This window comes from Helianthus annuus, chromosome 16 (assembly GCF_002127325.2).
Source record: "Helianthus annuus cultivar XRQ/B chromosome 16, HanXRQr2.0-SUNRISE, whole genome shotgun sequence".
NCBI lineage: Eukaryota > Viridiplantae > Streptophyta > Magnoliopsida > Asterales > Asteraceae > Helianthus > Helianthus annuus.
Window position 1 is genome coordinate 1,768,192 of NC_035448.2, and position 20,761 is coordinate 1,788,952.

At 35.7% G+C, this 20,761-nt stretch overlaps 1 protein-coding gene across 1 annotated transcript; it reads right to left on the bottom strand.

The window, feature by feature from the left end:
- Positions 1-11,655: 11,655 nt before the first annotated feature.
- Positions 11,656-13,218, bottom strand: LOC110916944 (bidirectional sugar transporter SWEET14). Its single transcript, XM_022161586.2, has 6 exons — positions 13,087-13,218; positions 12,954-12,990; positions 12,645-12,855; positions 12,385-12,546; positions 12,173-12,292; positions 11,656-12,082 (listed from the first exon to the last, which is right to left on the bottom strand). The coding sequence occupies exons 1-6, from the start codon at positions 13,130-13,132 to the stop codon at positions 11,792-11,794; spliced, it is 867 nt and encodes a 288-aa protein (XP_022017278.1). The 5' UTR covers positions 13,133-13,218; the 3' UTR covers positions 11,656-11,791.
- Positions 13,219-20,761: the final 7,543 nt, after the last annotated feature.

The following is a 20,761-nucleotide window of genomic DNA, read 5'->3' on the forward strand; positions in this document are numbered from 1 at the left end:
CATTTAATACGGAAAAATTCATAAAACGCTCAGTTTTCGTCGAAAAAATGCGATTCCAGTGGGGTTTCAAAGATATTTCCTGGAATTACATTTTAGACTCAAGAAAAAAAACGTTTTTGTCATGTTTTGTCCACGTTACAGCCAATACAAGTCGGCTGTAAATTCTGATCAGAAGCTGTTTGAATTCAGCTTTCAATCGAAACATGTTTATGACATTATAGCACTATTTTTAGCCATCAAAAGCCTAAAAACATCACATTACACGAACTTAGCATCATCACACTTATCACCTTCAATGGTGATCATGAATTCACAAGATTTAGACCTAATTTCATCATATGCTTGTCTAGGGTTTACTCCTAGACACTACAATGTTCCTATTTAATCATATAACGAACATGCAACTATCTAATTCGAATTCTCTAAGGCTATAGGGTGTGGGGATCATGGTTGGGACGTGATTTGCCACCTAGGAACATGAATGGAAGGCTACACCACCCCCTTGATTGATCCACCATGGTTTGCATGGATTAAACCATGGCAACCATGGTCCTCCTTTCCATTTTTCAACAAATCATTTCCTTTTTCTTTAGACAAAGATAATAAATAAGGGGCTAATGGTTTGGGTCATGACCACACCCTTAGGATAGTGGTTTTGGATGGTGGATTAGAGGTGAGTTACATGGCACTAACATGTAGGGATGGCAAAAATACCCGAGCCCGACGGGTATACCCGAAACCCGACACAAATGGGACGGGTATACCCGATACCCGACGGGTATTGGGCCGGGTATGGGTTTAATTTTAAAAATTTTCGCGGGTATGGGTCGGGTATGGGATTAGGTGATACCCGAACCGATTACCCGAAACCACATACCTGTTTACCCGAACTATATACCCGATCATATACCCGAAGTTTTTAATTTATATTTTTATTTTCCATTAACCCTTATCTATTAGTGATTTATTTTAGTATGTTCATAATGTGATAAAATAAATTTTCTTTTAGCATATGTATTTGATGATAGTATTTATATTTTGTATGTTGTGAAGTATATACATATAAGTATATAAATATTATAAAGTTATTATTAATTTATGCTAAAACTTTTATATGTATGTAATGTATATTTTAATTTATAATAGTTGTTACATAAATAAAATTATATAATAATTATAATAGTAAAAAATGTATTTGGAAATCCCAATGTAAATTTTTTAACAAACTAATGGGTATACCCGATACCCGCGGGTATACTCGGTACCCGACGGGTAATTACCCGACCTATACCCGACGGGTATTGGGTCGGGTATGGGACACAATTTTACAACCGGTATGGGTATGGGATTGCCAATACCCGACCCGAACCCGACCCATTGCCATCCCTACAACATGGAGGGTCATGGTGGTCATGAGGGTCATGACCACACCCTATAGCCTAAGTTCATCCAGAAATTTAGATGGAAATTTTCTACAAAATTTACACACCTTATGACCCTTTTTCAGAGGAGATCACCAATCTATGCTCAGATTTTGTTTTGGAACCGATTTGTGCCTTCAATTTGTGAGATTTGTTGAGTTTAGGGTTTGAGGAATCATGTGTCGCCCCTCTGTGTTTGATCGAACCAGACATACTGGTTTTAATTTTTTTTATTGTTTTAATTATTATTAGTTTCAAACTTAACAACTTTGGTCCCCCATCTATTATTTGGTTCATTATTAACTAGGTCACAACCTAATTATTTTTAACAATATTCCCACTAATTAACTAGGTTAAATGTTCCTAGTTAACTTAGTGGGTTCGGGGAATTTTTGATTAAGTTTATTTTAAGTCTCGTTAACTCGGGCCTCTTATAAACTTATTTCCTTAAAAGCTTTTATTCACTTGTATTTAATATTAGGATTATTTATTTAAATCCTAATATTTACCGGGTTACTTTTACCCGTCTTTTAGTATTAACGGGGTTTAATTACCAAACCCGTTTTCGGGGTGTTACAAAATTATTATTTTTATTTAAGAATTAATTAAATTATCGGTTTATTCAGTTATCCAAATAAACAAAATAAAAAAAAGTGGATCCAAAAACCAAAACAAAAACCACATTCACAATTTGGTTTCGGTTAGAAACCAAACCAAAAAACAAATTCGCTATATTCGGATCGGTTTATTTGGTTATGGTTCGATTTACGATTTTTATTTGATTACGATTTTTTTTTAACACCCCTACTCTAATGACCGTCACATCACTAATTTGTCGTGAAATAGTATTGTGACGGATTTAACTCAATTTATATGTGCCTTTTGGTGGTGTAAATTAGTTTACAAGAAACGGTACAATAACAAGAGCAAAAATCCTATACTTATCAACAATAGAGTTGAAACGAGATTCAAAGTAAAAGGTTAAAAGTGCACACAAACATATTTGGTTGAAAGTATGCTAGATTTTTGTACAGTTTGAGCAAACAATAAAGCAACTCCACAACCAATAAGAAACGTTATCCATATACATCAAATCAACCTTATAATTAGAGTGGCATAGTGGAGGCAGTGGTAAGCAAAGCCACAACCAAATTATTGACCAATCTAGCAAATTGAAATATCTAAATATTATTGAGCTACGACTGAGATTGTGTAATATATTGTGAGTTCATCCACTTATTTGGCACTAATTCGTGTATGTATATCCTACTTGTATATGCTGTCCCTCAGGTTCCCTTTTGTTCACTTAATAATAATAATAATAATAATAATAATAATAATAATAATAATAATAATAATAATAATAATAATAATAATAATAATAATAATAATAAGATCTTTATATGCAAAATCACCTTTTCTTTAAAACAACTTTTTTTTTTCTGATTTATAGATTCCCCACTTGTTTTATTAATGTTATGATATTATAATATTAGTGCTCGGTCCATTGGCCTCTTTGTTATATTGTACAAGTACTTTAATTAGGCAAGCTAATTAATATTTTTGCTCATTTTTTTGTTGTTAAGACATGACGATGACAAAATTATTTATTTTTTGCTCCTCAATATTGATTATAGTTTAAATTTAGAAACACTGTACATTATCAAAAAAGAACCTTTCAAGGTAACAATGGAACGTGTAACTTTATACAAAGTGTGATTTGATGATTTTACTAGTAGTTTATTAATCATTAATAAATTGTTCCTTGCTCATTAACTTCCATTTTAGACAAAAAAAAAAAAAAAGTTGTTTTTAAGATGATTATGGCCATCCAATCTTGGCAGTTATTTTGAGATTAAATCTCAGCCATAATAACCTCCAAAAATTTGGAAGTTATTTTTTGTCTTGAGCAGTTTAGAAGTTCCGCCTGTTTCTCGCAACTTTCCCACCATGTTCTGGCAGTTTGCAGATTTCTTCTCTCTCATACGCTCCCCCTATGTATAAAACCTATCACCATCCAACTGAACAAGCATCCTCTCGCCATTACACACCCTATTCTTTTTCTCTTTAAAACGCTCTCCTATTCAATTTCCCCCATATAAACCTATTACCATCTAATTCAACAGGCCTCGAGTTGTTGTGTTTTTTTATAAGAAGACGAGAATAAATTCCGTTCCACCACATACCTACATATCCTCTTCCGACTACCACCTTCACCCTAATTTATATCCAGAACCTCATCAATTTGATTATCATCGATTTTTGGGGGGTGTAAAATCCGGAGGGCGCGTGGCAGAAAATGATGTTTCTACCATTGAAGCAACCGTGATTAGCAGATCCTTCATTCAGCGGCTAGGGTTGCACCATGAACCAGTGATAGCGTCGATGTATTCATCGGAGTCGGTAGCGCCTGTTGATTTTTTTTATGTTTTTCAAAATCTCTCTACTCATGGCTGTGAATTCGATCTGTATTCTAAACTTTCTAACTGATTTGTGGTGCAATCGGACAGTGTCGGCGACTCATGATGAACAATTGAATGTTATCATCAATCGCGATCTCAAGCCTAAATTCAAGCTTTCTCGGTCGCGATCTGGTATTCATTTAATTTGGGTTTCTTATGATTTTAATCTTTATGTTTTTGTTTGCAGGGTATTTGGGACATTGATTATAGATAATGTGCGGTGATGATTCAGTATCACTAAATCTCTATAATTCTGTCTTAATTTCACATTGGGCATTGCTAATTTGATCTCAATTTCACTTCAGTATCGCTAATTTTATCTCAATTTTACATTGGGAATTATTAAATTATGCGAATTAAATATGAGAATTTAAGTTAGTATGTATGGCAATTCAAGGATTGTTGTACTTACTAATCACAGTTTGATAAGAAGTTATCGTGATATTAAAATATACAATGAGTTTGGATGGTGTTAATTATAGATACCCAGCCCGCGGACTGAAAAACTACTAGTAGCATACTTTCATATTTTCATTTTCTAAAACCATATTTCTTTTATCATTTATTTTTGTTTTTAATAGTTCTTTTTTTCTTTTTTTAAATCAACTTTTCATTATCAATTAATTTGATATTTTTTAATAGCTTATGTTCATATATTTAAAAAAAAACTTAATTACGTAGTTGTGCTTAATTTTTACCCTCGACCAGTATAAGTTTTACTAAAGCCGAATTTTATATTAAAAATAAAGTATTTATTTGGTATCGTAAAATAATACGATGATAAACTAAACTGGCACTAACGGTTTTGATTTCTAAATAACATGCTACATTTTCAAATAATGTTTATTTTAAATTATCATTTGTTCCATTTCGCCGCAACGCGCGACAGAAAAAAAACCTAGTTTAAATTTAAATTATAGCTATTTCTTTATAACCGAGAAAATTTTAAGAGATAATTATAAGAGTTAATTATAACTATTTCTTTATTCTTAAGAAGGCCAATAAATAAATAAGCTGATTATTTTTCTAAAAAAATATCTGCTTGGGCTCTTCTGTCTGCGTCGTGCAGACCACACGCATTCATTGTCATTTGCAGATTGTTTGTTTTTTCGAAGACGTTTCATTAAAAGACGTCTGCGTGAGCTGTTCTTGGTGCAGACGTTTCATCACCCACCACCACCACCGTCCACCACCACCCACCGTCCATGTCCACCACCCACCATCACCGTCCACAACCACCACTACCCACCACCACCAGTTTATTTTAGAAGTCTACATACGTTAAAAAATAAACAACATTTTTCTTGGAGACTGTAGAGGTTTGGTCCACCTCTTCTTTTACAGATGTCTGCAGATGTGGTTCGCAAAGTACATAAATTTACCTCGTAAAAACAAACTGCACCTAAGTTTGTTAATATGTTCGTGCTTCATCACTTGTAACAAGGGGATCTAACATAGACGCGGGGGAGCACATGTTATCTCTCAACTTTGTTGGCAACGTGTAATATTAGTGTAAAAAAGATTATTCTCTGTTTCACGTATCAAAATACACCTGTGCAAATATTAAGATACCCATAGTTCCAAAAAAAATTACACCACCCATAAACTTTTCTTTTAGATACACCACTGATTTCTAAGTTATCAAAAATACATGGTGGTTAAGGTGCATCTAACAATAAAAAAATCGATGATTCAAATCCTCAGTAATACAGTTATAGTGTATTTATTATTGGAAATCTATAAATAAGAAATATTTTAAGCTGAAATTATCTGGAATTTGCATGCACAGTCAGATTATCTGACTTAGATAAGCTTACCTAAGCGAATCTTGTTTCATATGTTCGATTAGCCCACTCACCCCAATGGGCAATGGCACCTATTTTTATATTAGCCCAGTCACGCCAGATCGGTCCTCTTTACCTCTTTTTTGTTACTTTTTCTTTCTTTATTGGTACGTTTCTCAACTTCTCACTTTTTATTATTTTATACAAATCAATATATCTTTTAAATATATTATTGAAATTAATGTTGATACTAATAAAAAAACACTAGTATTAAGCACCTCCGTGTTACGACGGGGTGTAAAACCATGTAAAATAGTATCAATGTCACACCACTGCGAGTGACCACCAGCACTAAATTTGCGACGTATTAATACGGAGCAATTAGAATGAAACGCAAAACATATAAAATTATGACTAAGTCAATTTAGGATCCAAACGTTATGACTAACTTGTCAAACGGGAAAAAATAGGCGACGTAAAAACGTTAAACCACACACACACTTTGCGCCGTGTTAACTGGCAAGCGAAAAATGAAAAATTTGCGAAAGATAAAAAATATAGGGGACCAAAGTCGAAAGTAAAAAAGTTATAAGGTTAAAGTGTAAAGATGAAAAGTTTTGAGTTAAAAGTAAAATTCACAAAGTTTAGGTCAAAAGTAATATATCAAATAATTTAAGACTAAAAGTAAAAACAATCAAAATATTCTTGAAAAACTCCCCAAACATTAGGTACACCCCCTATATGCATATATAAATTATTAATGAAATTGAACTAGAATTAAGCACCCCACGTTGCGGCGGTGGCCTAAAACTATGCTAAATAACATCAATGTCATACCGCTGGTAGCGACCATCAACACTGAAATTTCGGCGTGTTAATGCGATAAAAAATAACTATGTCAATTTAGGACCCCACGCGTTGCGACAAACTTGTTAAATGGAAAAAATAGACGTAAAAACGTTGAACCACACACGCACGTTGCGCCGTGTTGAATCGCAAAATAATGTAAAAAAGAATAACAAAATTGATGTAGGATCCGCCCGTTGCGGCAAACTTGCAAAATGGGGAAAATAGACACGTTGCGACATACCTGTCAAATGTGAAAAAAATAGACCAAAAACGTTGAACCACACACGCACGTTCCGACGTATTAACTCGCAAATTTGAGAATGAAACGTAAAACAAAAAACTTGCAAAAGATCAAAAGTACGGGGGACAAAAGTTGTAAATAAAAAGTTTTGGGATAAATTAAAAAAGATGAAAAGTTTTGGGTTAAAAGTAAACAAACTAAGAGGATTAAAATACAAAAGATGAAAACCTTTGGGTTAAAAGTAAAAAAATCACATTTTTTTTTTAAAAAAAACAACCCATACTTAGGTACAACAATACAATGCAACAAATCCACAATGTGTTGCTAATTTATATTATGGAAATTGAAGATCACAGAAATGTAAAAGGATATATAAAAAATAAAGTGAATAGTTTTAAATATTTTAAGATTATTATTGCTATTATTTATATTAGATAATGGGGAAAATTACTTTTTAAGTCCCTATGTTTTATGATGTTTTGTGCTATTTAGAATTGAAAGTGATATAACAAATTAACTGTCACAAAAACTTGTTATAAAAGTTAAAAGGGAGAAAACTATCTATATCTATATATATAATCAAAAGTTTAGTTGCATGTTAGTGTTTTAAAGTCAAAATTTATGATGTTATAAATTCAACACTTAAAACAATATTGATCAACCTATTTAATCTAAAGAAGCTCAAAAGTTATATTGATTTGTAACTTATCTATACTATATTAAAGTAAATAGATTTAATTTTATGCATTTAAAAGGTAATATGAAATGGTGTAGACGGTTACTAATTTACTTACTTCATGTAAATGACTTGGTTTTTTCATTTAATAGGTGAATAACTGAATATAAAACGGTGGGCATTATATTATATTTAAAGTTTTCATTAAACTCGGTTGGTATACACAGTGTAAGCCCAACCCACTATATAATCCCTTTTATCTTTCTTTCCTTCCCTCATTTGCACCAAACCCTAGCCCCAAATATTATAGCTTTCTAGACAAACACAAACTTCAGGTTGTTACTCGACAAACACACCCACTGCAACTTTCTAGAGAGAGAGAGAGAGAGTCAGGAGAGTATGAGAGAGGGGGACGACCGGCTGCCACCATGGGCGGTGGAGCTCCGGTGGCTAGTGTCGTCGGTTGTTGACGTTGTTTGGCCTGTGATCGAGCGGAGGAAGAGAAAAACGGGGCATGGTGTGCGGCGGCAGTGGTTTCGTGGCGGCGTGCTGTCTTCCGACGAAATAACATCAGCAACGACATCAATATCGGAGGTCATTTGGACCTCCAATGACAGCGACGTACGGCTCCGGGGTTCGGGTTCAGATTGGGGTTCTTAAATGTTCGGTTTTGGAGGCGACACAAGGTATTGGGTTTCTACATCATCAATCTAGGATTCCGGCGAGTGTAAGTGGTTGCATTATTTTTGAATTAAGTTAATAAAGAGAAAATGATTATAGGAAGTTTTGGTAGAATTTTGGCATGTATGTAAAGTTGTGATGGAGCGAAGGCATTAGCAATTATTAAAGATAAACTCTATTGTTGCGGTTTTTTTTATCCCATGCTGGATAACATCATTGCATCTCAAGCAGCTTTAACTTCGAATCCTGGTATGTATTTCTTGAAACAAACAGATTTGTTATATATTTTGATTAATGTTCCTAGAAAAAGAAATCATTTTAGTTAACGTTTTTTTACATATTTGTAGACGAAAAGAAGCCGATTCTTACAGATTTAATCACCTACGTTCAATTGGCTTCCAGTTACATAGCGGGCTAACAATTCTTATATATGGTTAAAGAATTTTAAGTAGTATAAACAGGTTTTATTTGGTATTGGAGTTTTTTGATATAAATGTAAGTAGTATAGTCGAGTTTTCTTTAACCTAAAATCTCTAATGTATGAATAAATGGGTAATTTATTACATTCACTTGACCTGCAAGGGCTTTTGTGTTAGACCATATGTAATGGGGCTTTATAAAGGCATGAAAGATTTTGATAATGCCCTTACACCATTACTCATGGGCATTATAGGGGCATTAAGAGTGAGGGGCATTTCTATAATAATGCCCAAAGAGAAAAAAAATAATGGAAAGTAATAAATGAAATGGGCATTAACCATTACACCTTTTTTAAAAGGGCATTATGATGATGATGTGGTGAAAAATGCCCCTTAGTGGGCATTAGCCATTACCTATGGTCTTAGTTTATAGACACTCATTGTTTGAGACTTGGAGATACATCAAAGCTTTACAAATGGTAAGTGTCGGACATTAAGATGGAAAGAATTTGTTGCAGTTTTCTATTTGGGTGTTGAACTCTGGTAAGACTAGAAGGTATGGTTTGGATGGGCTTGGAGGGGATGAGCCGCCACATAGGCGCCACGTAGGAGTGGCTTGGAGGGGATGGACCTAAGGGGGTGGGGGATGAACCCCTTTATGTATATATATGTATATATGTATAGGTATATGTGAGAGGAAAAGGAAGAAGGAGGCACGGCGGACCCGGCTGTGGGTCGCCGTTTGTGACGGAAGCCGGAAGAGGGGGGCGGTGTGGGGGTCCGGCGCCGGGCCAAGCCGGGCCAAGCCGGCCCCCATACCTTCTAGTCTAAATGATCAAGGAATGGATTGTACTTATTTTTCGTTATAAAAGTGTCAGTATAGTTTGATCTCAAAGTTTAAAGGATATTGGTATGAAGGTGGTACCATTGGCCTTATTGCCAAAAGAAATGACAACAGAATATTCAATAAGAAATGGTATTACAGCCTGTAAATCACAAGCACACCTGTTACGATTCGCCATCTAGGCAACGAATCCCTGTACTACCACATCGATGGGTTCAAATCTATTAATTAGATAATCCAATTCATTTTTTATAAGAAGCGTCAAAGATAATTTATTTAAAGTTTAATATAAATTAAATTTTGTATAGTGGCACATATAATTCGATTCGATTAGCCTTACTTTACCATTATCTTTGTATTTGGTCTTTGTTTAAATTTTATTCAATATCATTTAGTAATTCTTATTTGTTTTTTTTTTAATTTTAGTATTTAAAAACTTTGGGATACGAATGAGCCAGTTTTCATCTTAGACCCCTATGAGGTTTAACCGTTTGAAATTTAAAACGTGTTGATATAATTGTGATTCGATTGGATATGTTTCTATTGCAGTATTTGGATTGAATTGACTGTTGCAATTTAATAATTGTCAGTTATAGTTCGTTTTTTGAATATAGAGAAACACTGACTTATTTAAGGTGCTTGATTTGGGTGAATAGTAGCAATATAAACTGCTAATGTAATTTGGTGTGATATTCAATTTAGTATCAGCAACCTAATCAAATTGTGCCCTAAACATAGAGTAAATGTGTTCACCAGCAAGGTAATAATATGTGTTAAAGTAAGGCTGATCTAACCATTGTCCCTGTAATGTATGTTTTTAGACTTGGCATACATGTTTATTCTTAAACAGATTCCGCAAACAAAGTTTCCTGTGCTATACACACCTTAAATTTTGTGTGGCCGGCTTATGGTACAAGCTCTTATCACGTTTTGTATGGCTTCTCTTACATTGTCTTTTGGCTAATTATCTTTTATTCATACATAAACATTTTCCCCGAACGCACAACAAAATAAAGGACACTAACTGTTGGTCATACCGTGCATCGCACGGGCCTACCCTCTAGTTATTACAAAAAAAAAAAAAAGTAAGAGTTAAAATGTTTCTTTAAGTCTTAACACATGGTAGCATTTTACAACGGATTTTAAAAAATTAAGCAGCAAAAATCAATGATAAAGTTATCACTGATCAGAAGTTGATTTAAGAGTTGATAGACTCTTATTTGAATCGGATAAGAGAAAAAAAAGGCAGAAATAACCCAAAGTTCATTTGGGTTAGGTATAGAGTTAGCTGTCCCATGACGAGCGGTCTAAACGATCTTCACAAGCCGTATCATTTTGCAAAACCGCAAGCTATAATACGCGAATACCTTAATTTGAAACATCGATTTCATCAATCAAAATTTTCCACAAATTCCATCAATCATTTTTCCCCAATTTCGTCAATCTCGGTGCTTTGCTTTATCTAGATGAAAATGCAGAAGTCATTGATTAGCATACTTTATGCATGTATGTAAGGGTGAAGGGGGTGCACACCTAATAGGTGAGTGCCCTCTCTTACGCCAAACCAATCCCCGTGTGCCACGTCAACTCCCCTCTTAAACTCCCCTAACACCCCCATTTGATGGCGCCACTCCCCTATTAGGTGAATTGGTTTTTTTTTTAAAAAAAAAAAAATAATAAATAAAGAAAAGCATTGATTGGTTGAAACAAAGCTGGCCCCACCACCTTTCCCCTCTCTCCTTCGGTGAGCCGCCACCCATCTTCACCCCCGATTCGGGACCCCGCGGGGATGGCGGCGGTGTTCCCGATCGGGGAAATGGTTCACCGAGCCCCTCCCCGAAGGTGCCCCGGACACCCTAAGGTTTTAATTGTCTCCAAGGGCATAGCTTGATGGTAAAGTGGTCTAATCCACAACCAAATGGCTGTGAATTCAAATCCAAGGGGGCAAGTGTGTTGATTTTAGTCATTCAAAAAAAATTATGGATTTAATTTAAAAAGTTCTAGTTAATTTGTAGTTAGGAAAATTTGGCAAATTGCCAAATTAAAATTATATCTTTGTTCAATTAGGAAAATTTGGCAAATTACCAAATTAAAATTAATGATCCTAATGATTTATTCAATTAGTTTTTATCTTACTTTTATTCAGAATTATCTCTTTGTGTTACTTGTGTTTTTCAATACGTCATTAATAAAAGTGTGTGCTTGTACGTATGTATGCATATAACTCACACGAAGTAAAAGTAAAAAGGCTATCAAGTGTACAAAATTCTCAAGAGCAAAGACGTAAGAGAATGCAAAGTTTTTCATTAGAATGATCAAAACACCACGTAAGCAACATCTTACAAAAGATCCAATAAACTATACACGTCCAACTAGTATTGGTTTACTGAGAATCAAAAGTCACTTGGATAGCTTCATGCGCCAACTTCAATGGTATGATTTTGCGTCTTGTGGAGAGCTTGAGGTTCAAGGGCTGCATGATCAAGCTTATGAGCGTTTTTCGAAACCACCGGAAGGATCTCAGCTTGCATTAAAGCATTCAACTTTACAACATCAATGACTTTCTGATCTTTAAATTCTGGAATCTTTTGCTCTCCGTTTTTGGTGATTATCTCTTCAATATTTGTAATTGGCTTATCGTTTTTGTATAGATAATATAGTATCATTTGAATGATACCAAATGCGAACCCAAGTACATTTGGAATCTGTAAAATAAGTAACAAAGAAACTCATTTAGTATTTTAACCTTCTCAAGGTGAAGAAACTCGAAAATGTGTTGCGTGTTTAATTCATACCGCAATATTGAAGTCATGAAGAAGTAGGCCGTAAAAGAACCACATAACAGCGCTGAGGGTGAGTGCTACCGATAGTAGAATTGGCATGTACTCTACACTTTTTGTTTTAATAACTTGTCGCTGCAAAATTATGTCGATGCATATTAAGAAATCATGATTAACCATATCATCCTTAACAAGATCAATATTTTCTTGTTATCATGAACACTCACCAGAACTCCCAAAGGTGCTACAAAAACACATAACGAGAACACAAGGCAAATCCATCCAACTATCACACCGCGGGTTACTCCACTTGCAAGGAATTGTGTCAAGACAACAATCAACCCAAAACCAACAAATATAAGCAATATTATTAGCTTCAAACTCTCCATCTGCATAACCAAGTTTTTTTTATGGTTAGTTTAATCTCCTTCATTGATAGCTATATATGATTACTAAATTTCATTGTAAAATATTGATAGAAACATACCCTAGCCTTCTTTGGTGCATAGTAGAGGAAGAATACAATGTAGACGGTTTCAATGACGATGCCAAACGTGTTAATGGTGATGAGAAGCAGGACATTGCTCTTAAGCATTGCATAGTATATCCAAAGCATGGCACTGAATAAGCCCACCACATAAGGGGCTGATTGAAATCCTTCAGTTGATTTCTTCTTGTAGACTTTATAAAATGTTGGTCTGTAATTGCAAAATATTGTGCCCGAAAAGTTAGGTAAGTTGTAGCATATCATGAAGGGATGATAAAAACAAAGTCAGAAGAAAAATAAGATTCTTACATTGGTGCAAGAAATACCATAAATGAGACAATATTGCCTGAAATATTCCAAAAGCAAAATGTTTAGTGCAGGATAACTTAAAAGGGTGGATAAGGGGAATATAACTGAAGAGAGCAATGAAGAAAGTTTATACCAAGAAGGCCAAATGCAAGAGTGAGGTGAGCCATTGTTCCAGTCATTTTCCTTAACTGATTATTTATTCAACTATCTTTTTCACTCTATGTATCTCTCTTTCTCTCTCTGCTTGTGTTGGTATGTGTTGCATAAGATATGGTAGAGTGATCCCTTTATATATGAAGCCAGGGTTGAAGATGGTGGGTCCACCTGTCGTAATGGAATTTGTACTTTTGGCGAAAGTAATTATATGATTAGCCATTTCAACCTCTTTTGAAATGGCCGAAAACAAATAGAAGCCAAACTGATAGTTTTACGGGAAAAACTAACCAAAAGACTTATGTATATTGGAATTGGATATTTTAATAAGCTAGCTGGTTCTAATATTGGCTAATATAGCAAGAAGCTTTCCTTGTGTTCTTGCAAAATCACTACAAGAAAACACTTATGATACATCAGATCTTTACCAACGACAAGATGTTACGGGCATCACTAGCTTGGATACTGCGACGACATGTCGTCGGTGTATGTTGCCTTGATTTCTTTCTATTCTTTTGACCGATTCTTATACTGATTACATTTCGTCAGAATAGGTTAAGCAGGAAAGAGATAGATTTAAATTAATAATAGCTTTTAATCAATAAAATATCTATTAGATCGACTCTTTAGCGACGACATGTCATTGGGGTTAAATTTATTTCTTTTTGATCAGGGGAAAAGTTTTTGGGTCGACACTTTAGCGATGGTATGTCGTCACTAAAGGGTCTGAAGACATCTCAAAAGACGTCTTTATACACCATTAGCGGCCCAATTGTGGCGACAAAGTTTCGACGACATGTGAGGTAAAACCTATAACGACGGCATTTGACACTGTGTCGTCGCTAAAATTTCAAATTATGTTGTAGTGAATTGAGACTCAAAAACTATTAGATTTGGTGGATACTGATTTCGAACGGAAGTCCAGTCAGAGATAGACACTTTATGGATAAAGATAATATATATTATTCACTGTATCACAAATACGAGGATGGCTAATATCTGAAGATTTAGATCAAGTTGATTAAAAGTAAATGAATTTCGACAGATAAAGTATCACGTTAAAGGTATTAACATGTTGGTGCATGGAGGTGTTGTACCTCATGTTTAGGGGGTTTTTACATATAAATAAGTAACATGGTGGTGGTACATGGAGGTGTTGTACTTCATGCTTAGGGGGTTTTTCAAAAAAAAAAGTTAGATATTACATTTTTAATCCACAACTATTTGAATTTTTACTTTTAGTCCAAAAGTTTACATCTTTTTAATTTAATCTCACAACATTTTACTTTCAATTCTAGTCCCCCGCACTTTTCATATGTGGCAAATTTTTCATTTTACGTTTTGATCAAGATTTGCGAGTTAACATGGTGCAAAGTGCGTGTGTGTTTCAACGTTTTTACGTTTTGTTTTACGCTTCGTTCTAGATTTTGCGAGTTAACATGGCGCAACGTGCGTGTGTGGTTTAACATTTTTACATCGTTTATTTTTCTCACTTGACAGGTTCGCCACAACACACAGGTCCTAAATGGACTTAGTTATTATTTTCTATATTTTACGTTTCGGTCGAATTTCTTCGCATTAACACACACCAACTTTAATGTTGGTGGTTGCTGGCGATGATATGACATTAGTGCTATTTGTCACGATTTTACGTCCCACCGCAAGGCGGGGACTCAATAATTCACAACTTCAAACGGAATATAAAAGTAGTGACTATTTTAGATTGGGTGTCTTTTTCCATATAGCCTCCCTTTCATTTTATTACACTAATAATTATACACTAATAAAATTTGAATGGAATGAACAGTACATATATTAATTAAATATTGATTTAGGGAATATAAGAATATGGGGTATGGGGCGGAGGTTGTAACGTGGGTTGGGTATAAACGCCAAAGTCACCACCTCGGGTGGGCTTGGGTTTCGGCGTGGCCCCTTAGGCGGGGGTTTCAGCCCGGGCGTTGGGCGGGGCTATCAAGATGACATGGCGTGATCTCATTGGCCAAGACAAGTAGCCGTTTGGGCTAGCCGTTTGCCAACGACTATGTGTTTAAAAAAATCTATTAAATATTAGAATATGTGGTATGGGGCGGGGGTTGTGTCGTGGGTTGGGTACAAACGCCCAAGTCACCACCCCGGGTGAGCTTGGGCTTCGGCGTGGCCCCTTGGGCGGGGGTTTCAGCCCGGGCGTTGGGCGGGGCTATCAAAATGACATGGTTGGATCTCATTGGCCAAGACAAGTAGCCGTTTGGGTTAGTCGTTTGCCAACAGCTATGTGTTTAAAAAAAGATTTAGGAAATATTAGAATATGAGGTATGGGGTATGGGGCGGGGGTTGTGGCGTGGGTTGGGTACAAATGCCCAATTCACCACCCCGGGTGGGTTGGGTTTCGGCGTGGCCCCTTGGGCAAGGGTTTCAGCCCGGGCGTTGAGCGGGGCTATCAAGATGACATTGCGGGATCTCATTGGCCAAGACAAGTAGCCGTTTAGGCTAGCTGTTGGCCAACGGCTATGTGTTTAAAAAAAAAGATCTAGGAAATATTAGAATATGGGGTATGGGGCGGGGGTTGTGGCGTGGGTTGGGTACAAACGCCCAAGTCACCACCTCGGGTGGGCTTGGGTTTCCGCGTGGCCCCTTAGGCGGGGGTTTCAGCCCGGGCGTTGGGCGGGGCTATCAAGATGACATGACGTGATCTCATTGGCCAAGACAAGTAGCCGTTTGCCAACGGCTATGTGTTTAAAAAAAATCTAGGAAATATTAGAATATGTGGTATGGGGCGGAGGTTGTGTCGTGGGTTGGGTACAAACGCCCAAGTCACCACCCCGGGTGAGCTTCGGTTTCGGCGTGGCCCCTTGGGCGGTGGTTTCAGCCCGGGCGTTGGGCGGGGCTATCAAAATGACATGGTTGGATCTCATTGGCCAAGACAAGTAGCCGTTTGGGCTAGCCGTTTGCCAACAGCTATGTGTTTAAAAAAAGATTTAGGAAATATTAGAATATGAGGTATGGGGAATGGGGCGGGGGTTGTGGCGTGGGTTGGGTACAAATGCCCAATTCACCACCCCGGGTGGGTTGGGTTTCGGCGAGGCCCCTTGGGCGGGGGTTTCAGCCCGGGCGTTGAGCGGGGCTATCAAGATCACATTGCGAGATCTCATTGGCCAAGACAAGTAGCCGTTTAGGCTAGCTGTTGGCCAACGGCTATGTGTTTAAAAAAAAGATCTAGGAAATATTAGAATATGGGGGTTGTGGCGTGGGTTGGGTACAAACGCCCAAGACACCACCCCAGGTGGGCTTGGGTTTCGGCGTGACCCCTTAGGCGGGGGGTTTCAGCCCGAGCGTTAGGCGGGGCTAGCAAGATGACATGACGGGATCTCATTGGCCAAGACAAGTAGCCGTTTGTGCGAGCCGTTTGCCAACGACTATGTGTTAAAAAAAATCTAGGAAATATTAGAATATGGGGTATGGGGTATGGGGTTGGGGTTGTGTCGTGGGTTGGGTACAAACGCCCAAGTCACCACCCCGGGTGGGCTTGGGTTTCGGCGTGGCCCCTTGGGCGGGGGTTGTATTTGAGGGTAAAAATCGGTGAATACCGGTGCCGAACCGGTACCGAAAATACGTGACGTTTTAGTTTGAGTTACTTTTTGTTATTTGACATGTTTTGTCATTCTTATAGAACGATTTGGTTTAGCGCGCCGCAACGCGCGCGCATAGTAAACAACTAGTTGTAACTAATAATCATTTCATGTAAAGACCATAATTTAGAGTTCATTTTTAGCCTCCAAAACCGGTTGAACGGCCCATGCTTCACATCTTACATAGTTTACCATCAATTTTGTTTCTCGTCTACACAATTTTTCAACGAAAACAAGAGTTAGCATTTTGATACAATGATCTCAAATATCTTAACAAAATTAATATATTAACAAAACAAACATTGTTAGTTTTTTTGCAAGTGAAAACATATTTCACTGTACAAGACGACAAGTTGTCATTGATCGACGTATTGCATCTAAACGAATTGAAAACAAATATTAATCGTCGTATTGACATCCCCTCTAAAAGGTATGTGCCTATACCAAATGGGTTAGTTCCACATTGTTTTACCGACCACTTGGGGCTACACGTATTCCTTGACAGACTGGATCTCCTGGTGGCACTTTGTGATACATATGTCACCCACCCATCCAATTATCAAACAAATACGATCGTCATATGCTGCTTTATTGGTAAGCTTATCCCACTTTGATTGATGGGTGCGTTACGTATGAATTAATAATCCATTATGACTATTTGCTCAATCTTTGTGGCTCTCTTTTGTTATAGTGCGTCCATTATTGAAGATAACTTCACCACGATTTTGGGAGATAAAAAGCGCTTGCATTAATAAAGTCACATTTTAAATGTCTCCGAAAAATATATTGTTTACGGTGACAAGGAAAAAGGTGTGATAATCATATGTGAAATTTGGGCCGATTATTATGTAGGACAGAAAGAAATTATTCTTTTTGAATAAAAGATTCTCTTATCGGTTAATATTATTATTAATACTAGGTTTTTTCATAATCACCGCGTAGCGGCGAACTTATTTTGTTATTTAGTCTGTGTTTACATGTGTTTTGAAATCACTACGAGGGCGTTGCGCACGAAACCGCTGACAAGAATAAAAAGGAGATATAGAAAAAACACTAAAAGATAACCGAAAGAAAATCAACAAAAAGAAAATTTATGGTAATGATTTTGTTCGCATGAAACCTGTGGTCAGAGATAAGCAAATGGTATTGGCTACGGGTACTGAATTTCCCGAACCGAAAGATCTTAAGTACAAATTCGGTACCGACTTTTGGCGCCTACCGGTTTTTACCTTCATATATTAGTACCGTAACCGGTATTTTCGATATTGATATCGGTTGGCACCAAGCTCATCCCTACACCTGAAACTGAAAAAAAAGAAATCATTAAAAGTTGAAGAAAATCAACAAAAAAGTTGCACGATAACGTTGTTCGTATGGTACCCATGATCAGAGATGAGTAAATGGTAACGGGTAGAAGTACCGAATTTCCGGTACTAAAAGATTTTCAAAATCATTTCGGTACCAATTTTTGGGGTTTTCTGTAGAAGACTGTACCTTCGTGTATCAATATGTACCAGGCTGGTGCTGGTTTTTACCTTCATGTACCGATAACGAATCGGACCATACATGTATTTTCGATACAAGTACCGGTTGACACAAAGCTTATTCAACTTATTCAACTTAAAAAGTATGGAAATTATTATTATTATTATTATTATTATTATTATTATTATTATTATTATTATTATTATTATAGTATCAAAATAATAAAAGTATTAAAAAACTATAAATATTACTATAATATTAAAAATAAATTTAGTGTTGAAAAACTTGAGAATTTAATATAAGTTTACTGTTCAAAAGCTTGAGAATTTAATATAAGGATAATTCGGTACTAATTTTTGGGGTTTTCTGTACAAGACTGTACCTCCGTGTATCGATATGTACGTACCAGGCTGGTGCTGGTTTTTACCTTCATGTACCGATAACGAATCGGACCATACATGTATTTTCGATACAAGTATCGGTTGACACAAAGCTTATTCAACTTATTCAACTTAAAAAGTATGGAAATAATTATTATTATTATTATAGTATCAAAATAATAAAAGTATTAAAAAACTATAAATATTACTATAATATTAAAAATAAATTTAGTGTTGAAAAACTTGAGAATTTAATATAAAGAATTTAATATAAGGAAACTTATAGTTAATGTAATAATTCTACACTTTCATGTAATCAATTACTTGATAAATTTATGACACTACACAAATTTGTGTGTTTGAGTTTATTCTAAATGGGTTTAGGTCAGTTCAAATTATATCGGTGAACAAGTTTAGCTAAGCGAGCCTTGTTTGGATACACATATAATGAAAAAAAATTCAAAATGTCGATCATATTGTATTTTTATGTTAAAATTTAACAGCTAACAGAGGAATACGCTTTAGGTTTTATAGTTTGAACTTAATTGTTTTATACACTAAACATTAAATATAAAAATTTTGGGCTAAATGAGTTTGTGTTTGTATCAATTCATGAAAGTTTGTGTCGTTTTGGTTTCCTCTAACCCACCAACATAACCTGTTCGAAATCCCTACGCATCTAACTCTTTGTATTCTTGAAACCTTATATACTTTGAATTTCATTCGCAATCCAACATATAATTTAAGTTTTTTTCTTGAACAAACACATCTAGCTTGCTGAAACTTAATTGCTAGATTTTCGAGACAAGTACACAGAGTTAAAACGAGCTTTAGATGAATTGGTATACGGCAGTGATTGTGTCTTTCGAGTTTGAATATGCAAGGATAGTACACTCGAGTTTGATATACCGATTTAAGTTAGAAGAGAAATTTAGTATTTTGAGTACTATACATCAATCAACTCCGAGACCTTCACTTTTTACGTGTGAGAGTACCCTCTTCCAAGAGATGCAAGTGACTTTCCTATATATCCTCTTGTGTTCCTCCACAAACGAAAACTAATTTTATAAAGTTCGGACATAAAGGCTTTAAACTTTATTACCACAAGTCATATGGAAGCCTTTGCCATTCCAAGATTGGTCGGATGGCTGTGGCTTTTATCTCTCGTGAAAAAGATCAGGGTTCAATTCATGTCATGAGATAGATTAAGATTAATTAGTTTGTTATAATTTAAGAACCTCAAGTTTTATGTATATTCCAACGAATACCCCATTATCAAAGTGTCATCAATGAATTGGTGGTGTGAGATTCTAGTATCACCCCCCAATACATTTTTTTGTCATTTTAATTAGTGAGTGCTTAGTGATGAAAGTATATATGTTTTATACAAAATTTATCAAAGTGTCACTAAGCACTCGCTAACGAGGAGTTGGTTGGCGCCGCGTTTCACGATGGTGTTGGGAACGCCTACATGGTGATGTGGCGGGATGAAGCCCCACAACGCTTGGTTTAAAGGGTCATCTTGTTGAAGCTTTTCTTCCATAAGTGTGAAGTGACCAATAATGGCAGTCTTTTAAAAAAAATACGGCGCGGATACACATATATATACTTTCATCACTAAGCACTCACTAATTAAAATGACAAAAAAAAATGTATTTTCAATTTTATAAATTTTGTATAAAACAAATTGCCGCCAGGATACATCTACTTTATCCACTAAATGATAAATTTTCATATCTAGGAGATTAAAAAATGGTGGTTACAAAATTGTGATGAGTTAGTAACGAACAATAATAGCCAGAGTTAAGAAAACATACTGATGAACAATAGTACTAGCCTCTGAATTGGATGGTTTAAGTGCTAAAATCGGTACAAATGTTGGTTGACTAGAAAGTGAACTTTTTTAACACTAAGTGCTAGATTTTCTAACATGAATATACCACAACATGCATCTTACAGGATATAAATCTCTAATTTTTCTCTTACACCACTTAACCATCAGGAAGATGTCCCATTAAGGTTAACGTACTTGCCAAAAAATAGTTGGCACTTTGAATCAAATTGATGATGACATAGTTAACAGGTTGAGAGAATCTCAGTGACAACTCTTTTTGTCACTAAAATTAAAGGTGACAAAGTGACCATTTTTATTATTTGGTCT